Source organism: Somniosus microcephalus, chromosome 13 (assembly GCF_052327205.1).
Source record: "Somniosus microcephalus isolate GS21.2 chromosome 13, FLI_Smic_1.0, whole genome shotgun sequence".
Taxonomy (NCBI): Eukaryota; Metazoa; Chordata; class Chondrichthyes; order Squaliformes; family Somniosidae; genus Somniosus; species Somniosus microcephalus.
Genome location: NC_140999.1, coordinates 42,849,475 through 42,877,182, shown reverse-complemented (window position 1 = coordinate 42,877,182; position 27,708 = coordinate 42,849,475). Strand labels below are relative to the sequence as shown.

General features: G+C 48.6%; 2 protein-coding genes across 2 annotated transcripts in view; one reads left to right on the top strand and one right to left on the bottom strand.

Annotated features, from left to right (window-relative positions):
• Positions 1–3,128, top strand: part of LOC147108275 (tight junction protein ZO-3-like) — a 136,447-nt gene extending 133,319 nt beyond the window's left edge. The window contains exon 21 of the mRNA XM_086004834.1: positions 51–3,128. Within this exon, the coding sequence (XP_085860960.1) occupies positions 51–150 (100 nt within the window). The 3' untranslated portion in view covers positions 151–3,128. The remainder of the gene's footprint in view (positions 1–50) is intronic.
• A 2,101-nt stretch (positions 3,129–5,229) lies between these two features.
• Positions 5,230–27,708, bottom strand: part of LOC147108274 (amyloid-beta A4 precursor protein-binding family A member 1-like) — a 37,741-nt gene continuing 15,262 nt past the window's right edge. The window contains exons 7-10 of the mRNA XM_086004835.1: positions 26,217–26,429; positions 16,946–17,065; positions 10,199–10,339; positions 5,230–8,122 (exon numbers count right to left, since the gene is read on the bottom strand). Coding sequence (XP_085860961.1) covers positions 8,051–8,122; positions 10,199–10,339; positions 16,946–17,065; positions 26,217–26,429 — 546 coding nt within the window. The 3' untranslated portion in view covers positions 5,230–8,050. The remainder of the gene's footprint in view (positions 8,123–10,198; positions 10,340–16,945; positions 17,066–26,216; positions 26,430–27,708) is intronic.

Sequence of the window (27,708 nt, the reverse complement as noted above, 5' to 3'; positions counted from 1 at the left end):
ATTTATTTAGATAAGTGAAGAACATACCTCTTTATTGATCCCTTTTAAAGGCCAAATGAACGGGACCACATTGCAATCAAGTATGGCCGAGAACCAGCGTACAGTTCGGATGAAGATGATGATTGGAATGGACCAGCCACTGAACTGTAAGCGAAGCCCCATCAAACAATCACTCCTGCAATGGAACAGCATTTAAACAAACAAAGGACAGTTTAGCCGCTCTCAAACAGTAATCAAATTTGTTTTTAACTCCTTCAGAAATGATTTTTTTTTAATAAATGCAAACACATTATTACACCTTGATTGTAAACTTTTCTCACTTCTCTGTAATTAAGTGAAGTGATAGGGGCTTTGGCATTAAGCCTCTGTGCGATAGCTCACCTCCCCATGGGTTAATGTATCACTCAGTATGGTACATGCCTGGAAGGTTCCACATTCAATCCCTGGTCTGTGTGGAGTTAACTGACCATTGGGGTGGTTTTAGGGCTATAATTGGCTTCATGGTTCGGGAGGAGTAATCGGCCAGGGTTCCTGTTCTGATAGTCAGCAGCTCCTGCTGGAGAGTGCCTCTATGTGTGATTGTCACTTGCCCTCACAGACCAGGAGTTGAAGCTGGGACTCGCTGATCCTTGCTGCGTTTATTAATAGAGCCATCTTCACACTCCCTTTCATATATATTTTTATTAAAAACAAATGAACTCGAGAATTGCAAGTACTGCTGCCCAGGTTTTTCTTTCAGAGGGTTTGTGATTGTTTTTTCACGAAGTAGGACCTTTCTGATGGATAAACGGACTTGTTTCCGTGAAACAGTCGGAGTAATAGATTGAGCTGTTGGCCAGATGTTACCTGATGTTAAGGACTTTTTTTTAGGAATGGAATTTTTCAAAAGCTTCCCATTATACCAATCATTGTGACTATCCTATCTGCCCAATTGGTGGCAATGAGCCCTAGATGTTGCCAGGTTAAATCCTGGTGCAACAGTTAGAACGCTCCAATTGGTTCTCAGTGTGTCTATGCTGGGCAGGCTCTCGCTATCCAGTAACCTCTGCTGGAAAGGGCATGTCGGGTGACTGCAGTGAATGGGTTCAGCAGTGATACTCTCGCAGTCAAACAGCCTGTTGACATTCACATGCTTGACTTACACACAAGAGTCAGTGCCCAGGGAACTGTACTCCAGCAAGTCAGTGCATTTAGAAGAAAGCTGGAGAGAGGAAAAAATCATGAATTCTACGGCGCAGTGTATTTAATCCAGTAAAGTGAGGTAGGTAAGCACAAATGAGGCCAATGTCTTACTTCATCTTACTGCTTCCAAATTTAGCACACCTTTTTTGTCCAAATTAACCAAAGACAGTCCAATTTGATCTGAAATTTGATGCTATTACATTCCAAGCTCTAACAAGGAGCCATCAGGTATGCTGAGGCTCTGTGGGCCTGAGCCAGTGAGCTCGGTCCACACTTAGCTGGACAGTTACAGACAATGTCAATTACACAGCAACCTTTTTTTCTGGGAGCATGGTACAGGAGGGTGAAAGTTCAATGGCATTAGCTGCCTGTCATATCCTGATGGCTTTCTCCCTGCTCTTTGCTGATGGTAAGCAGTACTAATATTAATTGTGTTGAGTTAGCTCATTTAGTCACAGGAGAAGTAGGGGTATTACAAGTGTCATTAGCATCCCTGCGTTGGGGATGGGAGAACAGCCAGCATGGGTTCTTGCTCCTCATCATTATCCAGGAACCTCTGATGTAAAATAAATACTTCTGGTTGACCAGTCCACTTGTGCTATCTAGGCTCACACCTGAAGACAGTGCACATGGAACTGACCACCAGCAGGAATAAGTACATTCAGGTGAGGGGGGAGAATTGGAGGAAAACAGTGTGAGGTATGCCAACTTAATTGAGCATCCAAACCATAAACATTCCAAACACCCACTATGTGGGTAACTAGTCTCAGCATCTCTGCTCTGAGTGGTATTTCTATTGAGCAGTTTGTGTTGAATTACATTAGCTGGAGTTATTTTGCACATATTTCGTTGCATTTTGAGAACAAAAATGGACAAATAATCTTAAAATGTACAGAAATTCTCGTAGTTCTACTGATATATAGTCTGCTTATGTGAAATAAGCTTGGCCTGTCTCACTTCCTGGTGGGCATAGGCCCACAGCATTAAACTACCATTCTCACTCGAGAGGCCATAGGACAGCTGGTGTGGGAAATGCTGGAACGCGTATGTATGTGTGAATGTCACTTTCCTTCTCTGTCTATTTTACAGACCAGGAATTGAAGCTGGGACTCTCTGATCTTTCCTGCGTTTATCATTAGAGCCATCTTCACAATCCCTTTCATATATATTTTTACTGCCCAGGTTTTTCTTTCAGAGGGTTTGTGATTGTTTTTTTCACCAAGTAGTGAACTTTCTGCTGGATAAACGGACTTGTTACTGCGAAATGGTTGGTGTAATAGACTGAATCATTTGCCAGATGCAGGTACCTACCCAGTGCTAAGGATTTTTTTTAGGAATGGGTTTAAAAAAAATTATATTAATAATTGTGACTACGCCACCTGCCCAATTGGTGGCAATGAACCCTGGAAAGTTCCCAGGATCGATCTGGGTGCACCAGTTGGGACACCACAATTGGTCCTCAGTGTCTCTGAGGTGGTAAGGAGCACATTCCTGAGGTTAGGGCAGAGGTATATTGTAGGGGCAGTGTAAAGGGAGCTTTACTCTGCTTTTCAGCTGAACCAGGAGAACTTGATACTCACGTTTGGTATCTGATATGGGAGCGTGTTCCATTGGATAGCACCTCGAGCACAAAATTCACAAAAACAGCATGTTAAAATTATGTATATCATCTGCCCAGCAGGGTAAGGATTAACCTTTTGTCTCAGCAATATCTTATATGCAGTAAATGGAGGGTGGGGAAGAGTGGAACTCCAATTGCAGCTTTGATTACTCTAAACTGGCCTGGAGGGGAATGGTGTTGGATCACAGGCACATCCTGCCAGTATTTGTAGCCTTGTAATAACAGGAGCTTGTCTTGACTACTTATGCTAAGCAACTGTTTTTTGTAAGATTACCGATATATATATATATATATATTTCAATAAAATATGTATGTTTTTACTATATGTCGACTCCTTCCTTACTGGTATTTACCATTTCTGTATAACCTTCACATAGCAGTTTTCATAGATTCTCCAGTCTAATTTTTTCTGGGTTCAGCATCAGGTCAAGACACATTGGTCACAGGCTGTTCCACTGCCGTAGGACTTGGGCAAACAACCATTTGTCTCAATTTTTCCCCTCCTCTCCTTAAATTGCTGACTCTTAATGGGATACGGTTGCACTGGCTCACCCAAGCAGATGTTCATTGTGTAACACCGTTACCTGATTAAAAAGCTGTTTGTAATTTATGCCCAAAGTGCCTCATCATAATGGATCCTTTGACCTGGAGGCCTGAATGCTAATGATCAACTAGTTAATGCAGTTGAAATTATTTGGGTTCAAATGTAACTTTTATGCACCAATATTCCCTCTTTCTAGGACAATGTGAGCTGCCTAGACCCTAAGCTCTGGAATTCCCTCCCTAAACCTCTCAACTGTTTTGTCCTCCTTTAAGATGCTCCTTAAAACCTGCCACCTATCCTAATATCTCCTTATGCGGCTCAGTTTCAAAGTTTGCTTGATAACACTCCTGTGAAGTGCCTTGGGATATTTTACTGCGTTGCAGGCGCTATATAAATGCAAGTTATTATTCAACTGCAGAGGGCATCACCGCCATGTCCTTTCCCATCCTTTCATACCATCTATGTGTATTCACTTTCCAGCAGGGGGGTCAGAGGATAGTGACCAGGAGCAGGAACCCTGGTTGATTTTCCCTCCCAAATTACAGGTACTTTCAAGCACTCTTAACTGCTGCCGCTTAAGATCCATTAACTCCGGAGAGACCTGGGACACCAGCTAGTGCCTTCACCTACTGGGCCATCAGGGGAGCTCTTTCTTTCACTCTATATTCAATGTGAGATTTGAAGGCCACAAGCTCATCTGCTGCTGTTGGGTTCAACTCCACTAATAAACAACTGCTTTGTCCCAAACTAACTGAAGTGAGAACTACTTCACCCACCTACAAATCTGTCAGCCACCAACTTCTAATACTAACCCTGCTGAAGTCTGCACCTTCAAGGGCCTATTACTTTAGGGATTGATGGTGGGAGGAGGAAGCAGCATTTTGGGTCTTAACAGTTAGCAGTTCTCATTTGAAGTTGTGGCTGGTGCGGAGATGCCAATTCGGCTAAAAAAAAAAACCTGTCCAACACGGCAACTGCCCAGCAGGCTACCAACCAATAAAGCCATCAGAAATGGTTTAATAATAAATGGGGAGGGAGGATTTGATACCAAAAAAGTCCCACCAAACAATAAGTTTCCCTTCAGAAGGAGCTGCATCAGAATTCATATACTTGGCATGCTTTTTCCAATGTACTTGCCAATTTCACTCGATCTCTCCCTGGACTAATTCTGATGTTGCAGTTCAGTCACTTGGTATAATGAGGTTTGAACAGCAAAACACAACATTCCCTTAAGTTAAAGGACTCAAGTGTGCAACTTCTATTATTCAGTTCACTTTCCAAATCTATACCATAGTGTCTTGTATGTAACATCCAGATTAGACAACTCTCCCTCTTGATTTTCAATGATGAACTGATCCAAGTTCTTGTTCCCCAACAACCCAATTTCACATGGAGTCGATATTCAGTGTGCACACCATTAATTGTAGCACTGTTCCCAATCGCAACATGCATCATTGACACTTTCTGACCCAGTCCCTACACACATACATCAACCTATGCATTCCATTAACAGGAAGGCAAAGGTTCATTCCGGCACTTTCTGCTAAAACTAGAACGACGTGTTCAGACACAGCAGGCCCAGCTTCAAGGTGGAGAAGGATTAGCTTAGGACAGATGCCAGAAAGTAATTTGAACGCAGAAGGTGGAGTAGGCTAGTGGGAAGTGTGGTTGAGGCCAGGACATGGGCCTTGTTTAGGGAACAGCTAATGCTGTAGTTTGGAATGCAGTAGGGCTGGTATTCTGGAAGGATGGGGTCACATGACTGAAGGCTCGTTTTCAGATGAAGCTCGTGATTTTATAAAGTGTTTGCTAGAATTCAGCTACACAGAAAACATAATATGGAAACCTGTGTCATCCCACATTTTACTAAGAAAATGATGCATTTATGCCACAACTTTATTTATTGCAATGAAATGTGTAAATAAGCACCACACGAAGGAAGCACTGTATTATAAAATTACTCAAAGTCAGTGCACAGCAGCAGGTTCTCTCATTTTCATTCAAAACACTTGAATATCACATATCAATAGCACTTTCCTTTGGAAGAATTCAGAGCAGACCCATGCAGAAAATGCAGCTTACACTTTTATGGTTAAACACTACATGGATCAAACACTGATACTAGCAGTTTGCTATCCACGCCGGTCATTAACTTCCGATGTAATTAATATAAGCACAATGATATAGCTCTAGAGAATAGTTCCAGATGTACTGAGAGTTGCAGAACTTCCTTGGCTTCAATTCCCTCTGTCCTTGCCTGAAGACACTGACTCTTGCTGGAGTACAGTTCCACAGGGCCGAGAACCTCGCACAGCGAGTGCCTCAACAGGCAAGATCTTTAACCCACGGCCCACACACATGCATTTTCCAGCAGGAGTCATTTGATAGTGATCAGGTGCAGGAGCCCTGGGCTGATTATTCCCCTCTCCCTAGGCCAGGGGCACTGATGGCAATTCTAGCATTTCCCCCCACCCAACCTGTCTCAGCTAATTCAGCAGAGAAATGGCAGAACCTGGGACCTTCTGGTCTGTATGGATCAGTAACACATCAGATGGTGCACTTACCAGCTGAGCCACTGGGGTAGCCTTTTTCTCAATAGTTAACAGTAAGTCCTGGTGAATATGTGAAACACTGTACAAACATTGCTGTATGCATTTGTCAAGTCAGAGTTAATAGTCACTAATAAGCACCCTAAGCATGCTAAGTACTACGGCTAGCTTAATGGTGCTTTTCAAGGCACCAAAAAGGTAAATATTTGTAAGTGAGGTATCCTCAGAATCTTTTCAATGCACTTAATTCCCCCACACCATCGACTCCCAAACACTACTTTCTATCCCTCTTCTACTAAAAGAAGCAAGTCACTCAAGGGTTAACTTTCACAGGCATTAGTCACCCTCCAGGACTTCGTCCAAGTGGTCATTCTTCATGTGTGCGCCTAGACAGTAAATGCCGGCAGTCTATTCTACTGTGGAGAGCATCACAGCCATGCCCAACACTGCTCCCACCTGATGTCCACACACTTTCCAACAGGAGGCATTGGATAGGGACTAGAATTGTGTTTTATAAAGTTTGGAACATTCAGCAAGAATTTTTGAAAAATTGAGACACAAATTCCTCCTGAGAGTTAGATAAAGCTTTGTTGTTTTAAAATTCCCTGTAAACTCTAGGGTGTACGTGAACAAAAATAGAGCTCTCCTGCATGTATAAATCTAAACTGTGTGTATATATATATATATGGACAATATACATATTACATCATTCATTGTTATTCAGGCTCCAGTACTTTATATTGGTGAGGTGTGATCCCATGGGTGCTGACCCTTTTTGGGGTGCAGTTTCAGGGGTCGTCACCCTGCTGGGGGGCAGTTTCAGGGGTCGTCACCCTGCTGGGGGGCAGTTTCAGGGGTCTTGACCCTGCTGGGGGGCAGTTTCAGGGGTCTTGACCCTGCTGGGGGGCAGTTTCAGGGGTCTTGACCCTGCTGGGGGGCAGTTTCAGGGGTCGTCACCCTGCTGGGGGGCAGTTTCAGGGGTCGTCACCCTGCTGGGGGGCAGTTTCAGGGGTCGTCACCCTGCTGGGGGGCAGTTTCAGGGGTCGTCACCCTGCTGGGGGGCAGTTTCAGGGGTCTTGACCCTGCTGGGGGGCAGTTTCACGGCTCTTGATCCTGGCTGGGATGTACTTTCAGGGGTCTTAACCCTGCTGGGATGCAGTTCCAAGAGTGCCAGCAGCCCTTCAGCACCTGATCAAAGTGGACATTTGTGTGAGACTAGATGATAAGGGTCAGCAGGATATTCTACTGAGCCCAATCTTGTCTCACCCACTGTCTACACGTGCACTTTCCAGCAAGAATCCCTGGATAGTCAGCAGAAGCAGGAAACCCAGACTGATTTTTCGTCTCCTTATTCAGGAGGTACTAGGGCCAATTTTAGCACCCGTAATCTTGTCCTGAATTTTTAAAGAAAGGTCTGAACAGGAAGTTGCAAACTGCATTTTGTATAGTCCAGAGCAAAACTGGAGAATGTCAACTGAATCTGAAGTCCTTATCCCAGGAAGCCACGTAGTTGGAAAGGCACCAATCACAAACAATACTGACCAGCTTCCAGAACATGGGACAGGGCCACACCTTCGTGGTCTCTGGGATTGTACACATACATATCCCGAGTGCGTTAAAAAAAAAACTCAATGTAGCACACTGATCTGCTTAATACAAGACCTCCTTTCTCTTTGCTTTTTTTTTTTTAAGTCACTTGGTTAAAATATTTGTCAAGCTCATGCCCTTATCATTGATAAAATAAATCCACGTGGGATTCTACTTAAATAAAACAGTGGAGCTGCTTGCAGATGCCATGTGGTAACTAGTTTGTGCTGGTGATATGGCAAAGCCTCATGTGATTCTTTTCCGTGAAACACAGTGTCGCCCTACATCTCAGTGGCAGTCTCTGATACGTAGCACGCAGACCTTACTGCCCTAGAGGTTGACCTATTTCTCCCTCTCCCACACTGGCCTGTTGTGCTGCTGCAGCTCTTAGCCCCTAGATGGCAGCCAATTTAGTGCAGAGTAAAATGGCTGTGCTAAGTCATCGCTTGAACGTGCTGATTAAGAATGGTGTTGTAATACTATCAGGGCACAGCAAACCAGGCAGTGTTAATGTGGAATCTATACACCCCCTAATGTTTGAGCTGGCTAATGGTGATGATCCTTTCTTTATATGTATATTGGTTGCTCCTGTCCTGTTAGCAGTCTGTATGTTGCAGCTGGCATCGTCTTTATGTGTATCTAGAAAAGAAAAACAGTTACCATGGCATAAATACTCCATAGCGGTTCCAAATCTCTTGCCTTCATGCAAACACAAGTCACTGCCTCAGGCAGTATTGAGCGACAGGGCAGAAGGCCCAGATTCGATCACGTCTGCACTGTGAGCCAGGGCCGCAATTGGGGGTGTACAATTGGCCTCAGTGCCCTTGCTTAGGGATTAGGGTGGGGTGGGTGGAAGAGAAACAGACTCAGCCAGGGTTTGTGCTGCTGATCGCCATCAGTGACCCCTGCTGGAAAATGCAAATGCAGCAACATCTATCTATTAGATATGGACTGGACTGTGATGCCTCTCTGAAGTTGAATAGTTCACCAACACTCACCATCCAGGCTCATTAATGAAGAATTCCACTTGGAGCAAGAAACCAGAATGCAGTTGGTGCTTTTGGGAAGGGAGGGGTTGGGAAAAGAATTAATTGTCCAAAAGTGCCCTCACATGAGTTTGACTTTGGGAGCATATTTTGAAAGGAAGACTAAAACTGAATAAAAATACGGTACGTGTTAAATTGCAGAATATAAAGTACATGGAAACCTGATTGTAACAATTAGTGCAGTGCAACTATCCATCATATGGGGAGCCCTCTGGTGAATATTGGAAATTGGTGGATAATTGAGAGTTCTAAAACAGTGGTTTTAGACAGTTGGTGCAGCAATTCCCTTGGCACAGGAATGATACAAATAATATGCTTTCAAGCTTATTATTTATTTCTCTCATCCTGTCCCAGCTATTCCGCCTAAGAAGCAGTAATAAGTCGATTGTGTCTTATCTATCATTTTATTAGGCTCTTTGGCTGCCTGCCACTCCTGAAGTTGCTGATTCTTTCTAGGGCATAGTTCCACAGGCTCCAGCTGCTCCATGGTACTTTGCCCAAGTGGCAGGTTATTTAACTGTGGAAGGGGAAATCACGGCCAAAATCAACTCTGTCCTTACACAATGTCCATACAGGTGCAGGTTGCAGCAGGTCCACTGGATAGTGACCATGAGTCATAGAATCATAGAGTCATAACCGCACAGAAGGAGGCCATTCGGCCCATCGAGTCCGTGCCGGCTCTCTGTAGAGCAATTTAGTCAGTCCCATTCCCCCACTCTATCCCTGTAGCCCTGCAAGTTTATTTCCCTCAAGTGCCTATCCAGTCTCCCCTTGAAAATATTGAGTGTCTCCGCTTCCACCACTTCCGTCGGCAGCGAATTCCAGGTCATCACCACTCGCTGTGTAAAAAAGTTTTTCCTTCACCTCCCCCCGTATCTCTTTCCCAAAACCTTAAATCTGTGTCCCCCAGTCCTTGTACCATCAACTAGTGGGAACAGCCTTTTCCCGTCTAGCCTATCCAAACCCATCATAATCTTGTACACCTCTATCAAATCACCCCTCAACCTCCTTTGCTCTAATGAAAACAAATCCAGCTTCTCCAACCTGTCCTTGTAGCTAAGATCCCCCATCCCCAGAACCATGCTGGTAAATCTCCTCTGCACCCTCTCAAGTGCCTTTACATCCTTCCTAAAGTGTGGTGACCAGAACTGGACGCAATACTCCAGTTGTGGCCTAACCAGCGCTTTATAAAGGTTCAGCATAACTTCTTTACTTTTGTACTCAATACCTCTATTTAAGAAGCCCAAGATCCCATATGCTTTGCTAACCACTCTCTCAATATGTCCCGCCACCTTCAGGGACCTATGCACATTAACGCCCAGATCCCGCTGTCCCTGCACACTCTTTAAAACTGTGCCATTACGTGTATATTGCCTCTCCCTGTTCCTTCTGCCAAAATGCATCACCTCACACTTCATGAGCAGGAGGCCTGACTGATATTTTGACCCTCCCCTAGCCCAGAGGCGTTAAGAACAGCTGCAGCAAACCTCATGCTGACCCAGTTGGGATCAGTAGGGACTGGAGATGGAACCTAGTCTGTATGCCTCAGTATCACACTGGGCTGTGCATGCAGTCACCCGGCCAGCCATCGGTGAGCTGGGCACTTCATTTAGCAGAGATTATACAGCTTTTTAAAAAAAATAACCTGCTCTGTATTTTTCCCACTTACCTCACCAGTGGCGTTCGACAGTCTTTGCACAATCTTTTCATGCGGCGTTGCAACAACACTTTGTCCATTTATTTCAATGATGCGGTGTCCTACTCGGATTCCTCCTCGTTCTGCAATTCCACCTCTCATGAGGCTGTAGATCTGAGTCGAGAAGTCAAGAGAATATTTGGCTACATTAACTGGTTAGCTCTGCAGGATGTTGAACTGTTGCTGATTTTGCATCGAGGCCAATCCTAATGCCTCTAAAATAAAAACTATTTTACACACCTATTCTGCTCACCTTGTAGCCCCTTCCCCAGGTTACCTCCCTTCCCATTTTTAAAGTCCTTTGTGAGTTTCTTTTCACCTGGCTACTCTTTTCTATGCCTTATTTCGCAAAAATAAATTTAAAAACCTTTTGGTAATCTTTCTTCTTCCTCTGGGCCACCTTTGAAAGAGGGAATCAAGTTTTCAAAAAGATGTTTTGATTGGCCAATCAAAAGCCACAAGAGTCATGGTCACATAGTCAATCTCTGCTCCTTCTTAAGCATCACAACAGGAAATGTGCTCACTCATCAGCAGCCAGAATGGAGAAGGCATACCAGGCTGAGTAAACTTGCTCACTGTACACAAAGGGTTAATCGAAGGCAAAACCTAGTGTCATGTAATTTACAAAAATATCACTCAACAGTTGGCAGAAATTTTGAATAAAAAAGTGCCTATTCTATAAAACAAGTCACTCGGGAGTAAGTTTAAGACTGAACTGATCTACAGGCTCAGATGATGTCAGCGCTGACCTCAATCTCTGGATTAGGTTACAGCCCTGTAACTCACTCCCAGCAATCATCTGATGTCTAAAGCGGCAGTATCCAATGACAAGGATACACAATGCTTGCTCCAACGGTCTTAAATTAATTGAGTTTGGACAGTGTCAATCGAGCTCCTAGTGGGCATGGACTAACCGCATAAAACCGCCCCTAATTCAACACCCATTAGTAATCTGAGAGAGGTCATAAAATAGCTGATGTCAGAAATGGAAAAAATAAAGGGCAGAGCAGAGGGAGCCCTACTCTGCATCGAACCTGTGCTGTACCTGAGCTCAAGGTGCTGCTGACCCCGAAATGGGAAAGTGCTCCACTTCCATCATACACTGTGAAGAGTAAGGGATAGAAAAAAGTAAAAGTACTCTTTTCTAGAGTGTTGCAAAGTCAGAGGTGCTGTACTTCAGACGAAACATTGAACCGCGGCTCTTTCAGCCTGTTCAGGCAGATGTTAAATACCCCATGACAGTAGGTGAAGAGCACTCTCCTGTCTTGGCCAACATTCTATCCTCAACCAACACTACCAAAAACAGATTAACTGGATCATGGTTGTTAATGATTACTGTATACAAAATGACAACACAATAGTCACTGCTCCTGCAAAGTAGCTCATTGTACGTGTAGTACTTGTTTGGAAGGAAACAGCTCGAGATAGGAAAAGTTAACACTGCCTGAACACATGCAGAGATTTTTTTTTAATTTTTTAAAAAAGGAATCTCCTCGGATTCACATAGGGACAAGTACATGCCATAACTAGGACCTACCCAACAAAGTTTCCTATTTAAAAGAAAGGCCTTGCATTTGACCACATCCCAAAGTGCTTTATAGCCAATGAAGTACTTTTTTTGAAGTGTAGTCACTGTTGTAATGTAGGAAACACAGCAGCTAATTTACACACAGCAAGGCCCCACAAACAGCAATGAGATAATGACCAGATAATCTGTTTTAGTGATGTTGGTTTAACTAAACACTCTACAGGGTTATCAAGCTTCTGGGTTAACTAATAATCACAGATATCTTAACTTATCAATGCAGCAGACAAAAAGGATAATGTCACTTAATTTCCTCTGGGAATTCAGATGAATTCTAATTTACACATCATGTGGATGAAGTAGATTTGATCTGCAAATTGAAGATCGATCTTAACCCTTTCTGTACCACAGACAAATGATCCCATGTAAATACGATGAAGTTGCCAGCGCCAATGACAACTGGTTCTGTTGGGTGCCACTTTTCACCAACAACAGAATCCAGCAGGCAAAAAAAAAAATATTAAACTGTTGAGATACCGCGGCAAACGTGGGAGTCAAGAGCAGAGTTGATGGAACACAACTGCTTTAATTTACATCATGGCAAAACAAGTGCTTAAAAAGCCCGCGCAACCACTTAAATACTCCCCGGACAGGAAGTGCTCCCGGCAGCCTGTCCCTGCGGGAAACAAGTTGCCGGAGGAAAGGGCCCACGGCTGGGGGCGGCTGCTGCCGGCAGTGCGCCTGCGTAAACTGTCCGTGCCGCCGTGAGCGGATTATGTCCAATGGTGGCGTGTCGCCACAGAGCTCCCCCCAGAATCCGCTTAGGAGGAGTGGACGAGTCGTGACAGTGGTCTAATGGTTCTGCCGGAGCGGCTCTGAGTGGCCGCCGGTCTAGTTGGTAGGGCCGGGCGATTCGCCACCGGCTGTGCTAGCTTGCTGGTGGGACGGCCTCTAGTTGGAGGTCGGGCCACGGGGACCTGTTCCCCTGGTTCTGTGTGTGCTGGTTTGAGTCGGTCGATGGAGACCGTTTCGACCCTGTCGCCGAGTCGCAGCTTGAAGACCTTGTCCCCAGTTTGTAGTACCTCGTACGGTCCATCGTACAGGGGTCCGCGGTGTGCGTCGTGTCGCACGAAAACGAAGCGTGCCTGCTGTAAGTTTGGCGGAACGTGAGGTGCGAGTTCGCCGTGTCGGTTGACCGGAAGTGGGGCGAACTGTTGAGCGGAAGAGAAAGAGTTGAGCCGCTGCTGTTCGGCCTGGTACGCGCAGCGGTTGTCCGTAGACTAACTCCGCTGCTGAGGACTGGAGGTCTTCCTTGACCGCGGTGCGTAGGCCTAGTAGCACCTACGGTAGGCGGTCAGTCCAGGTACTGTCCTGCAGGCTGGCGCGGAGTGAGGCCTTGAGTGACCTATGGAAGCGTTCACACAGCCCGTTGGCCTGCGGGTGGTACGCCGTGGTTCGATGGAGCGTCACCCCGAGGTTGCGTGCTGTGGCCGTCCAGAGTTCGGAGGTGAACTGGGCGCCTCTGTCGGAGGTTATATCGGCCGGTACGCCGAACCTCGCGACCCAGGTGTTAACGAACGCCCTGGCAATGTCGGCTGTGGTGGTGGAGGTCAACGGCACTGCCTCAGGCCAGCGTGTGTAGCGGTCGACCATCGTGAGAAGATAAGTTTGGCCTTGCGATGGCGGCAGAGGACCGACGATGTCGACGTGTACGTGGTCGAAGCGGCGGCTGGGTACCTCGAAGTCTCCCAGGGGTGCTTTTGTGTGCAGCTGCACCTTAGCCCGTTGGCAGGCGAGGCAGGAGTTGGCCCAAGTCCGAACATCTTTGCTGAGGCCGCGCCAGACGAAGCGCTGGGAGAGGAGTTTAACAGATGCGCGGGAACCCGGATGGGAGAGCCTGTGGAGCGCGTCGAAGATGCGGCGGCGCCAGGTTGCAGGGACGACCGGCCTGGGTTGGCTGAGTGAGACGTCGCAAGTGACTGCCGTGGCTTCGGGCCCGTGCGCGACCTTGGCTAGGCGTAGCCCTGGCAGGCTGGTAGCCGCCGAGAGGAGGTCTGGGTCCGTGAGCTGGGCCGCTGCTAGTTGCGCGTAGTCGACCGCTAGGTGATTCGCGCAGATGGCGGGACGGGAAAGGCAGTCGGCGACAACGTTGTCTCTACCAGAGACATGCTGGATGTCCGTGGTAAACTCGGACACGGCCGCGAGCTGGCGTTGCTGTCTAGCAGACCAAGGGTCGGTGTTCTTGGCCATCGCGTATGTGAGCGGCTTGTGGTCCACGTACGCGGTAAAGGAGCGGCCCTCCAGGAGGAACCTGAAATGGCGGACCGACAGGTGGAGCGCAAGGAGCTCGCGGTCGAAAGTAGAGTATTTGACCTCCGGGGGGCGCAGTTGGCGGCTGTGGAAGGCAAGTGGCTGCCACGCGCCATTGACCCACTGCTCGAACACGGCTCCGACCGCATGGTTGGAGGCGTCGGTGGTGAGCGCGACCCGGGCATCGGCCCTCGGGTGCGCGAGCCGGGTGGCGTCGGCGAGCGCATTTTTGGTGGCGTCGAAGGCGGCTGACGTGTCAGCGGTCCAGACTACGGCCATCTTGCCGGATTTACCTCGAAGGGAATCGTATAGGGGCTTCATGAGGGCTGCAGCTCTGGGGATGAACCTGTTGTAAAAGTTCACCATCCCGAGGAACTCCTGGAGGCCCTTGATGGTTTTAGGGCGGGGGAATTGCTGGACAGCCTGCGCCTTGTTGGGCAGGGGGACGGCCCCAGCAGGGGTGATGTGGTGGCCGAGAAAATCGATCTCGGCTAGGCCGAATTGGCACTTCGCTGGGCTGAGGATAAGCCCATGTTGGGCTAGGCGCCTGAACAAGATGCGAAGGTGTTCGAGGTGTTCCTGTTTGGAGGAGCTGGCCACAAGAATGTCGTCTAGATAGACGAATAAAAAGTTCAGGTCCCGGAGGACTGAGTCCATAAGGCGCTGGAAAGCCTGGGCTGCATTCTTGAGGCCAAAGGGCATCCTCAGGAACTCGAACATGCCGAATGGGGTGATGACAGCCGTTTTGGGGATGTCCGCGGGGTGTACGGGGACTTGGTGGTAACCGCGCACCAGGTCGACCTTGGAGAAGACGGTTCGTCCGGCCAGTCGGGCCGAGAAGTCCTGGATGTGCGGCACCGGGTATCGGTCGGGGGTGGTGGCGTCGTTGAGGCGGCGGTAGTCCCCGCAGGGGCGCCAGCCTCCACCGGGCTTGGGGGCGATGTGGAGGGGCGAGGCCCAAGGGCTGCTGGAGCGGCGGATGATGCCGAGTTGCTCCATGGTGGTGAACTCAGCCCGCGCGATTTCCAGCTTGGCCGGGTCGAGTCTGTGGGCGTGGGCAGAGACCGGGGGGCCGGTGATGGGGATATAGTGCTCCACACCGTGTTTGGCCGAAAAAGTTGGGTTAGTGAGGGCGGGAAACTCGGCTAGTAGTGCCGAGTAGTCGTCCGTGGCTCTGGCGAGGCAGTAGGTCGTCAGGCCGGCCGAACGAGCCGGGGTGACTGTGCCAGGGATGGGGGCCATAGTGTTGATGTCGACGAGGCGGTGCCTTGGAATGTCGACAAGGAGGCCGTGGGCGCGTAGGAAGTCGGCGCCGATGAATGGGCAGAGGACCTTGGCTGTGAGGAACTCCCAGCGGTAGCGGCGGCCTGCGAGGTCGAGCGTGACCATGCGGGTGCCGTATGTGCAGATGTCAGAGCCATTGGCTGCAGCCAGCGTGACACCCCGTGCTCCGCGCTGGATTTCGAGGGTGGAGGCAGGGGTGATGCTGCGCTGGGCTCCTGTGTCGCACAGGAATCGGCGGTTGGTGCTGTTGTCGGTGACGTACAATAGGGGCCCCTTTTGCCCCGCGGCCATCGTGGGGGCTGGTGCGGGGGAGGGTTTGAAAGTGCACGGTGGCGTGCAATGTTGGGCCCTAGTGCCAAAACGGGTGTGGTAGTAGCAGTGACCCGGAGTGGAAGGGCGGTCGGGCCTAGTGAGCCGGGGGGACCGTGTGGTCGTTGCCGTGAGGTTGGGCACGACGTCACGGGCGGTCTGCGCGGAGAGCAGCCGGTCGGCCTTTTCGGCTATCTCGTTCAGGTCCATGGAGCCAGACTCCACAATGAGCGGGCGGATGCTGGCGGGGAGCTGCCGAATGAAAAGCGTACGAAAGAGGGCGCCGGGTTTTTTATCGTCCGAGAGGGACAGCATGTGGGAAAGCAGGTCTGATGGTGAAGCGTCACCAAGGCCTGGGAGGTCGAGGAGTTGGCAATTGCGCTGGTAGGAGGACGCCTGAAATTTTTTAAGGAGCGCGGCCTTCAGATGTTCGTACTTGCCTTCCTCTGGTGGATCCTGCAGCGCTGCCCAAACCTTAGGGACTGTGACGCAGGTGAGAGAGGCAACGAGGTAGTCGTACTTCGTGGCGTCGACTGTAATGCTTCTCAACCGGAATCTGGACTCGGCTTGAACGAACCAGGCCTCGGCCAGGTTCTCCCAAAAGTCCGGTAGTTTAACCGTGACTGCGTTTGTATCCGCCATGCTAGCTTAGGACTCGTCCTGAGCGTCGGGGTCATCAGTGTTGAGATACCGCGGCAAACGTGGGAGTCAAGACCAGAGTTGATGGAACACAACTGCTTTAATTTACATCATGGCAAAACAAGTGCTTAAAAAGCCCGCGCAACCACTTAAATACTCCCCAGACAGGAAGTGCTCCCGGCAGCCTGTCCCTGCGGGAAACAAGTTGCCGGAGGAAAGGGCCCACGGCTGAGGGCGGCTGCTGCCGGCAGTGCGCCTGCGTAAACTGTCCGTGCCGCCGTGAGCGGATTATGTCCAATGGTGGCGTGTCGCCACAAAACTTTAAAAAGGATTAGAACAGAGTTTATTAATTAACATTTAGCTGTTAAAATGATAAAAAATAGAAGTGAGAATGGGAATGGGAAAAACAGGGTAAGAAGAAGTGTTTAAAAGCTTAGTTTAAATTATTTTCATAGTATGGAGTTAAACTCACAATAATACGGTGATTCTTGACATGGGGAGATTGCTGTAATATTAGTGCTTGTTTCACTGTGAACTGAAAACTTTTTTCTACAAAATGGCAGGCCCTGGGAGACTAGAAGTTCCCTCGAGGTTAAGAGTTAAAATCTACTTCAAGTAACATGTTTAACAACCGTATACAATATTTTACTTACAACGCCATCCTGGACACTAAATCCGAGCTGGTGCTTCAGGTCTGGTCGTTTGATAATCGCTGTGGTGACTGGAGGGCAGCGCACAATGTTGAGCTTCACTTCAGACTGGTATTTCAAGTCCTTTAAAACCAATACATTAAATGTCAGAAAGAAAGATTTCCTGTAAAAAAAATTTCCAATTGGTAGCAAGGCCACTCCAAAAACCATGTAAAGGACGCTCAGCAGTGCTAACAATTCCTTATCTTAGTAGGAGTCACACTGAATAATCAGCGAGGATAAACACAGATCAAGGCTCCCACAACTCAACTGAATAACCTTGCACCCTACAGTAGCTACTGACCCATTTGCTCAGTAACTTAGTGGCCCAGAAATTTGGGTCCCAACGCGCGAGTACAGACGGAGTACTCACGCGTGGACCCGATGGAAGTGCCGGTTTCTTGCATGCACGGGAAACCGGCATTTCCGATCCTCTGAACCAAGGGGTTCAGAGGTTGAACGCGTGCGCGCAGGAGTCTGCGCGTGCGCGTTGAACTTCCTTTTTTTTTAATAACAGGTTTGCCCGTGCGTGAAGGCCTCTACTTTTTGCACATCTAAAAACCAGGCGTAAGGACTTCATTTTAAAAGGTAAGTGGTCAATTAATTAAAATTAGAACATTTTTTCCACAGGTTTATTATTTTTAAATACTTTACAGTAAGGTAAGTGTATTTTTAGCCCCAATTTTTTATAAAATTATTTTTTTCAAAAATTTAAATTATTGTTTAAAATAGTTATTTAATGTTATTTATAGTTGATTTAAATAGTGTGATTTTTTTTCAAATTTATTTTAAGGTTAAGTACTGTTTTGGGCGCCCGGAGTTTTCATGAGTTTGACAGTTCTTTCTGTCAAACTCACGAATGGACTTTTCCCTCCTCCGATTGGTTGCCTAGTGCTCACGTGATCCCAGCCGACGCATCGCACTAAGTACGCCGCTGGATCACGCAAGCACAGCGCGCCGGGAGCTGGACCAGGCCACAGACAGGAAATCCACGCAGGCCCAGGCCTCAACTGCCGGCGTGCTAGGTAAGTGTAGGTCGGGGGCTTGCACCCGCGGGAAGCCCCCGACCCGAATTTCTGGGCCATTCATTTATTTATTTCATTTCATAGAATGAAGAACTGAAAGAAATTAGTATTAGTAAAAAAAAAATAGTACTGGAAAAATTAATGGGACTGAAAGCTGTTAACTCTCCTGGACCTGATGGCCTACATCTTAGGGTTTTAAAAGAGGATAAGCCCATGTTGGGCTAGGCACCCGAACAAGATGGAATTTTGTTAACCTGACATCAGAAGTTGGGTAAATGCTAGAATCTATTACAGGAAACTTTGTGATATCCGGAGGCTAAATGTCCGGCAAGCTCGAGCCACCGGCAAAAATCAGGAGCCGTTTTTTTTCTTTTCGTTGCTTTTTTTTTCCCCCCCCAGTCAGGCACTGCAAGGTCTGTAGCTATAGCAACAGCTTCAGCTAGAGATGCTTGCAGCTGCAGCCTTAGAAGCTGTTGCTAAGCAACAGTGTTTGTTGTCAGATGAAAACCTCCGTATGCTTCAACATTAGAGCTGGAGTGTCCGGCAGTTTTGAGAGAACGGCAACAGCTCGGTCCCGTCGGTGCCGGATAGCACAAAGTTTCTTGTAATGTTGAAGCATACGGAGGTTTTCATCTCCGTATCTGACAACAAACACTGTTGCTTAGCAACAGCTTCTAAAGAGTCGGCTGCAGCTGCAAGCGTCTCTAGCTGAAGCTGTTGCTATAGCTACAGACCTTGCAGTGCCTGACTGGGAAAAAAAAAGAACGAGAACTAAAAAAACTTATAGAAAACGGCTCCTGATTTTTGCCGTTAGATCGAGTATTCCGGACATACAACCTCCGGATAAACCAAAGTTTCCTGTATTAAGGTCGTGGTAACAGGGCACTTAGAAAATAATAATAGGACTGGGCAGAGTCAACACGGATTTATGAAAGGGAAATCATGTTGACAAATCTGTTCGAGTTTTTTTGAGGTTGTAACTAGCAGAATAGATAAGGGGGAACCAGTGGATGTGGTGTATTTGGATTTTCAGAAGGCATTCAATAAGGTGCCACATAAAAGGTTATTAAACAAAATTAGGGCTCATAGGATTGGGGGCAATATACTAGCAAGGACTGAGGATTGGTTAATGGACAGAAAACAGAGAATAGGAATAAATGGGTAATTTTTGGGTTGGCAGGCTGTAACTAGTAGGGTACCGCAAGGATCAGTGCTTGGGCCTCAGCTATCTATCTCACAATCTATATCATAATCTATATCAATGATTTGGATGAGGTGACTAAATGTAATATATGCATGTTTGCTGATGATACAAAGCTGGGTGGGAATGTAAGTTGTGAGGAGGATGCAAAGATGCTTCAAGGATGCATAGACAGGCTAAGTGAGTGGGCAAGAACATGGCAAATGGAATAGAATGTGGAGAAATGTGAAGTCATCCACTTTGGTAGGAAAAATTGAAAAGCAGAGTATTTTTTAAATGGCAAGAGATTGTACACGAATCACTGAAAGTTAACATGCAGGTACAGCAAGTTATTGGGAAAGCATATGGTATGCTTTATTACAAGAGGATTTGAGTATAAGAGTAAAGACGTCTTACTGCAATTATATAGGGCCCTGGTGAGACCACACCTAGAGTATTGTGTACAGTTTTGGTATCCTTACCTAAGGAAGGATATACTTGCAATAGAGGGAGTGCAACGAAGGTTCACCAGACTGATTCCTGGGATGGGGGATTGTCCTAGGAGGAGAGATTGAGTAGACTAGGCCAATATTCTCTGGAGTCATTGAAACATACAATATTCTTACAGGGCTTGACAGGGTAGATGCAGGGAGGATGTTTCCCCTGGCTGGGGAGTCTAGAACCAGGGAGCAGTCTCAGAATAAGGGGTTGGCCATTTAGGACTGAGATGGGGAGACATTTCTTCACTCAGAGGGTGGTAAATCTTTGGAATTCTCTACCCCAGAGGGCTGTGGAGGCTCAGTCGTTGAGTATATTCAAGACAGAGATCAATAGATTTTTGGATATTAACGGAATCAAGGGATATGGGGATTGTGCAGGAAAGTAGAGTTGAGGTAGAAGATCGGCCATGATCTTATTGAATAGTGGAGCAGGCTCGAGGGGCCGAATGGCCTACTCCTGCTCCTATTTCTTATGTTGTTGTTTGACTCACTGGAGGTGCAATTTCCTGGTTGCAGCAGCCATTCTTCATATGCAAGTCTAGATAGAAACTATATGACAGAAATTTTTTTTTTTTTTTTTTTTTATAAACTGTTGGCGGCGTTACAGCCAAACTATTTATCTGACCTCCAGACACACACACTTAGCAGATGCAGTATTGGGTAGTGATCAAAAATCTCTGGCTGATTTTTCTCTCCCTAACTCAGGGGTGCAAAGGACAACTGTAGCACCCCAACTGCTCCCCCGGCTGAAATTATCTAATCAAATCTAGGACTTGTTGATCTGTGTGGCTCAACATCACACTCCTTCGAACTGGGCCTTCCAGATAGCTGTATAGTAATCTGTAAAGTGGAACAGCTGAACATACCACTCAAATAGCTCGGCGATGCCATAAGCAAGCATCCAAAGTACCAAAGCTTTACTGCACTACAGATCAGATGGACTGATAAAAAACCGATCCTTGGACCCTTCCTCTCCTACATGCTGCTGCTCCTTGGTGACATCATCCGAAGACATGGAGTCAGCTTCCACATGTACACTTACGACACCCAGTTTTACCTCTCCACCACCTCTCTCAACCCATCCACTGCCTCAGTGCTGTCAGCCTACTTGTCCAACATTCAGTCATGGATGAGCTGGAATTTCCTCCAATTAAACACGGAGAAGAACAAAGTGTGGTAAACCACTGTTTGTATTCCACTGTGTACATGCCTGTACATGTCTCGGCTGACTCCTCCCACGAGTCCAGGTATAAAGGTGACTGCTCCACAGTCCCTCTGTATTCTGGACCGGTTGACCACTCGAGGCACACCTTCATTCTCTTGTTAATAAAAGCCTGTTAGTTACTCGCTTAATCTCAGTCTTTTGAGTTATTGATAGCGCATCAATTTTATTAACAAGATTTTTATAATGGAGAAGATCCTCACACCAGCATGCCTAGACTTAGACCATCGGGAGTCGGATGCATCCACCAAGTTAACTCACTGGCTGAGGTGCTTTGAAAAATTCCTGATCGCCTCCGCTGCAACGGTCAAATGGGACGAGGACAAACTGGATGTCCTGACCTCCAAAGTGAACCACCGAGTGTACTCGGTCATCCAGGACGCGACCTCGTACGCGGATGCTATCACGCTCAAGGACCAGTACATGCGCCCAGTGAACGAAGTGTACGCCAGGCACCTTCTGGGGAGTCGTAAACAACAACCTGGGGAATCGACCGAGGAATACCTTCAGGCACTGTCTGTGCTTGGCCGGGCCTGTGGTTGTAAGGATGTAAAGGCCGCCGTGTACACAGAGGAACTTATCCGGGACGCTTTTGTAGCGGGCCACAGGTCCAATTACACCCGACAGCGATTGTTGGAGCAGAGTGACCTCGACCTCAACAAGGCCTCTGAACTCGCACTATCATTGGACGCAGCCTACCGGGGCATGGATGCCTACTCCTCTGCACCGTGGACGCCGCGGGGAACGACAGCCTGGGACACGGTAGGACCGTCTCATAGCGCCGTGCCACCCCAGCCACATCCCAGCAACGGCCCAACTACCGCAGCAGTGTCCCAAGGCCAGAAATGCTACTTTTGTGGCCAGGCCAAACACCCCAGAGCGCGCTGCCCGGCGAAAAATGCGATCTGCTCGGGCTGCGGGAAGAAGGGACACTACGCCAGCGTCTGCAGGGCCAAAGCCACCCCGAACCCCAGCAGCGCCGCGTGTGGGCCGTCATCTTGGGCCTCCCCAGCCATGTGCGAACCACCGGAACAGCAGCCATTCTGGACGCCTCCAGCCACATGGGGATCATGGACGCCGCCATCTTGGACGACAGCCGGGACGCAGCAGGCCCCCAACACCGCCTCATCTGATACCCGCAGCGACACACCGGCCCCTACGCTGGCCTCCGTTACGCTGGACCAAGCGAGACCGCACCAGCTGGCCCGGTCCACAATGGACATTAAGGTAAATGGTCACGAAACAATCTGCCTCTTTGACTCTGGGAGCACGGAGAGCTTCATCCACCCCGACACGGTGCGGCGTTGCTCTCTCCCAGTCCTGCCTGCGCACCAGCGGATTTCTATGGCCTCCGAGTCCCAGTCGGTGGACATTGGCGGCTACTGCGTGGTGACACTCGTAGTAGACGGGACTGTGTACGATAATTTTAAACTTCTGGTCCTGCCCCACCTCTGCGCTGCCGTTCTACTGGGGTTAGATTTTCAGTGCCACCTTAACAGTGTTACGATGGCGTACGGTGGACCCCTCCCCCCACTCACAGTCCGCAGCCAGCAGCTCCCAAATTGCCCGCCGCGCACCAGGTGCAACCTCTCCACACTCAGAGTCACCCCCCCACCACTGTTTGCTAACCTCACCCCCGACTGTAAGCCCATCGCCACAAAGAGCAGGCGATACAGTGCCGGGGACAGGGTCTTCATTAAAACCGAAGTGGAGCGGCTCCTGAAGGAAGGGATTATTGAGGGCAGCACCAGCCCCTGGCGAGCCCAGGTTGTGGTCGTTAAGACCGGCGAGAAGCAGCACCTGGTCATCGACTACAGCCAGACAATAAATCGCTACACCCTGCTGGGCGCTTACCCACTCCCCCGCATAGCTGATATGGTCAACCAGATCGCGCAGTACCGCGTCTTCTCGACCATTGACCTGAAATCAGCGTACCACCAGCTCCCTATCCGCCCTGAGGACCGCCAGTATACTGCCTTTGAGGCAAACGGCCGCCTCTATCACTTCCTTAGGGTTCCCTTTGGCGTCACCAACGGGGTCTCCGTCTTCCAAAGGGAGATGGACCGGATGGTCGATCAAAATGCGTTGCAGGCCACTTTCCCATATCTGGACAATGTGACCATCTGCGGCCATGACTTGCAGGACCATGATGCAAACCTCGAAAAATTCCTCTGCACCGCCAAACTCCTCAACCTGACGTATAACATGGAGAAGTGCATATTCCGCACAACCCGCCTCGCCATCCTTGGCTGTGTTGTGGAACACGGAGTCATCGGTCCCGACCCCGACCGGATGCGTCCCCTTATGGAACTCCCACTGCCCCACTGCCTCAAGGCCCTGAAGAGGTGCCTAGGGTTTTTCTCTTATTACGCCCAGTGGGTCCCCTACTATGCGGACAAGGCCCGTCCGCTGATCAAGTCCACCTCTTTTCCCGTGACAGCAGAGGCCCGCTTAGCCTTCCACCGTATCAAGGAAGACATTGCCAAAGCCACCATGCACGCAGTGGACGAATCCATCCCCTTCCAGGTGCAAAGCGACGCGTCCGACTTTGCCCTGGCCGCTACCCTCAATCAGGCGGGGAGACCCGTGGCCTTCTTTTCACGAACCCTCCAGGGCCCGGAGACCAGACACTCCGCTGTTGAGAAGGAGGCCCAGGCTATTGTGGAGGCTGTGCGTCATTGGAGGCACTACCTGGCCGGAAAACGATTTACCCTGCTCACTGACCAGCGTTCAGTTGCTTTTATGTTTAACAACAAGCAGAGGGGCAAAATCAAAAACGACAAGATCTTGAGGTGGAGAATCGAACTTTCCACCTACAATTACGAGATCTTGTACCGGCCCGGGAAGCTCAATGAACCCCCGGATGCTCTATCGCGTGGCACCTGCGCCAGCACGCAGATCGATAGACTGCGGGCCCTCCACAATGACCTCTGCCACCCGGGGGTCACCAGGTTCTTCCACTTCATCAAGGCCCGCAACCTGCCTTACTCCATTGAGGAGGTCAGGGCCATGACCAGGAACTGCCAAGTCTGCGCTGAGTGCAAACCGCACTTTTATAGACCAGACAGGGCTCACCTGATAAAAACCACTCGCCCCTTCGAGCGCCTGAGCGTTGATTTTAAAGAGCCTCTCCCCTCCTCCGACCGCAATGTGTACTTCCTCAACATTATTGATGAGTACTCCCGTTTCCCGTTCGCCATCCCCTGCCCGGACATGACCAGTGCCACGGTCATTAAATGTCTGAACGACCTCTTCACCCGGTTCGGTTTCCCCAGCTATATCCATAGCGACCGGGGCTCATCGTTTATGAGCGACGAACTCCGTCAGTACCTGCTCGCTAGGGGTATTGCCACAAGCAGGACCACCAGTTACAACCCCCGGGGGAACGGACAGGTGGAAAGAGAGAATGCGACAGTTTGGAAGGCCGCCCTGCTAGCCTTAAAGTCTAGGGGCCTTCCGACCTCCCGCTGGCAGGATGTGCTCCCCGAAGCGCTCCACTCTATTCGGTCACTGCTCTGCACTGCCACTAACGCCACCCCTCATGAGAAAATGTTTGTCTTCCCAAGGAAGTCCACATCGGGGACATCGCTACCGCCATGGCTGACGTCCCCAGGGCCGGTCCTACTGAGAAGACACGTGAGGACCCATAAAACAGACCCCCTGGTCGAGAGGGTCGACCTCCTCCATGCCAACCCCCAGTATGCTTACATTGCGTACCCGGACGGGCGGGAGGACACAGTCTCCATACGAGACCTCGCACCCTCGGGGGCCGCAGTAACCCACTACCCACTACCCACTACCACCGCCCCCCCCACGATCCGATATCCAGCCCCAGCAGACGGCAGGCCTGGGCCCCAGCAGACGGCAGGCCTGGGCCCCAGCAGACGGCAGGCCTGGGCCCCGCGACCCGCTCGACACCTACGAGGACTACACACCAGTGCCCCAGCCTACGCGGGACTCGACGCCGGAAGCTTCACTACCCCTGCCGTCGCCACGTCGATCACAGCGGCAGACAAGACCTCCGGAGAGACTCCAATACACGAACTTTTAATACACTTCACCCCGCCAGACTCAATTTTAAACAAGGGGTGAATGTGGTAAACCACTGTTTGTATTCCACTGTGTACATGCCTGTACATCTCTCGGCTGACTCCTCCCACGAGTCCAGGTATAAAGGTGACTGCTCCACAGTCCCTCTGTATTCTGGACCGGTCGACCACTCGAGGCACACCTTCATTCTCTTGTTAATAAAAGCCTGTTAGTTACTCGCTTAATCTCAGTCTTTTGAGTTATTGATAGCGCATCACAAAGCCATTGTCTTTGGCCCCTGCAATAAACTCTGTTCCCTTGCCATTGATTCCATCCCTGTCCCTCGTTACAGGTTAAACTACACCCTCTGTAGCCTTGGCAACCGATTCGACTCCCAGCATATAAATGCATGTTGTTGTTGGCGTAAATATTCTGATTGGCTCAACTTCACTTGTAGTAATGGCTTCCACATTCTAATGGCCCTTTGTGTGTAAATGCGTCCTAGCTATATTTATACCAAACAATTTCACTTGCAAAATAAGGACTAAGCAAACCACGCCGATATTTTGGTAAGTGAACAATTTGAAATGCTGCCTCACAGTTGCACAGATCCACTTAAATCTGACACTCAATACCAGTCTTTCAAGCTTTTCCTTCACGCAAAAACAGATCTGGAATCTTCAATAAAGCAACTGTTGAAAATTTGATGCTTTCTCCCCAAATTATTTTTTTTGTCTGTCCAATTCTATCTCCTCTCCTCCTTAGGGCATTGATTTTTGCTAGAGTACAATCCCAGAGTGCCAGATGCACTCCCAGTACCTCACACAATTGGCCATTCTTCATCTGCGAGCCGAGACAATGCAATGGGATTTGGTTATTCAAACACAGAGGGCATCAAATGAGCCCCATACCTTACATCCACACATCGGCACTTCCTAGCATGGGTCACTAGATCCAGATCAAGAGCGGGATCCTTGGCTCACTGCCCATCCCTAGCTCAAGGGTGCCAGGATCAATTGTAGTACCCTTACAGTCACCCTAACTTCGATTAAACCCAAGACATTCCTGGTCTGTGTGGCTCAGTATCACACCCAGCAGGAAATCCACCAACTGACGCATCTGGCAAAGTTGCATTCTTATAACCAGTGCACTTCTAAGTTATATCTGAGGGACCAGCTTTAATTGTTAACAAAGACCGTCGCTGCCCTTGAAACTGTACCTAAAGGAGAAGAAATTTGGAGCACTGCTCAAAAACTGCAGAGCAGCAGGAATTCAGTACCTTGATAATGCCCTGGCAGGTAGCGAGCGGCAGTCCAACTAAACTCGTGCCATTCACAGAAATGATCTGGTCGCCGATGTTCAACTCTCCTGACCGTTCTGTGGGCCCGCCGTGCATGAGGTTGGCTATCACCACTGTGGGAAGGATCGAGCCCCAGCCCGACTCCACTATCACAAGGCCAAGGATCTCTCCCTTTGTTTTTTCAATGCGGACCTGTGTAGACAACAGAACTGCATCAGTCACTCATGCTCAAGGTGAAAATATTGGAAATTCTTTAAGTAAAAGTAGCATCACAGATTCTAATACAGTAACTGGCAGGACTTCTCAATAAAATTGATTTTACAAACTAAGTCACAGAATTAGGCAAAAAAACAAAGAATGGGGTCACAATTTTCCACCATATTTGTAGCCCCATCTCCGCTACAGTGCTTGCTGATTGCTCGACCCTGTGCCAGGAATGCAACTTCACAAAAGTAGCACCATTAATGTGCAAACGCCACTTGCTTACTGTTCTGCTGAACTTTAGGTTAGTAGAGATAGCAGCCCAATACAAACCCACTACGATTCCCTTCCGTTTTATTTGGCCTTTTATAGTAACATCTATATCTCCCAAATTGAAGTACAGTACAGTTATTTCTCTTCCTTGCTCGCTCTTTTGCTCTCTCATTCTTCACTACTTTTGCAAATCTATCAGGGCACATTGTAACAAATGAAATGCATTGCTTAAAACTAAGCTTCAACAGTGACACCAACTTAAAAGGTAGTAAACATAGAAACATAGAAGATAGGAGCAGGAGTAGGTCTTTCGGCCCCTCGAGCCTGCTCCGCCATTCAATGCGATCATGGCTGATCATCCAATTTCAGTACCCGGTCCCTGCTTTCTCCCCATACCCCTTGATCCCTTTAGCCTTAAGAAATATATCCAACTCCTTCTTGAATATATTTAATGAATTGGCCTCTACTGCCTTCTGTGGTAGAGAATTCCACAGGTTCACCACTCTCTGGGTGAAGAAATTCCTCCTCATTTCTGTCCTAAATGGCCTACCCCTTATCCTTAGACTGTGACCCCTGGTTCTGGACTCCCGACCATCGGGAACATCCTTCCTGCATCTAGTCTGTCTAGTCCTGTCAGAATGTTATAAGTTTCAATAAGATCCCCTCTCATTCTTCTAAACTCCAGCGAGTACAAGCCCAATCGCTCCTCATACGTCATTCTTGCCATCCCAGGTATCAGCCTGGTAAATCTTCGCTGAACTCCTTCCATGGCAAGAACATCCTTCCTCAGATAAGGCGACCAAAACTGCACACAATACTCAAGATGTGGTCTCACCAAGGCCCTGTACAACTGCAGCAAGACATCCTTGTTCCTGTACTCAAACCCTCTCGCTACGAAGGCCAACATACCATTTGCCTTCTTAACCGCCTGCTGCACCTGCATGCTTACCTTCAGCGACTGGTGCACAAGGACACCCAAGTCTCGTTGCACTTCCCC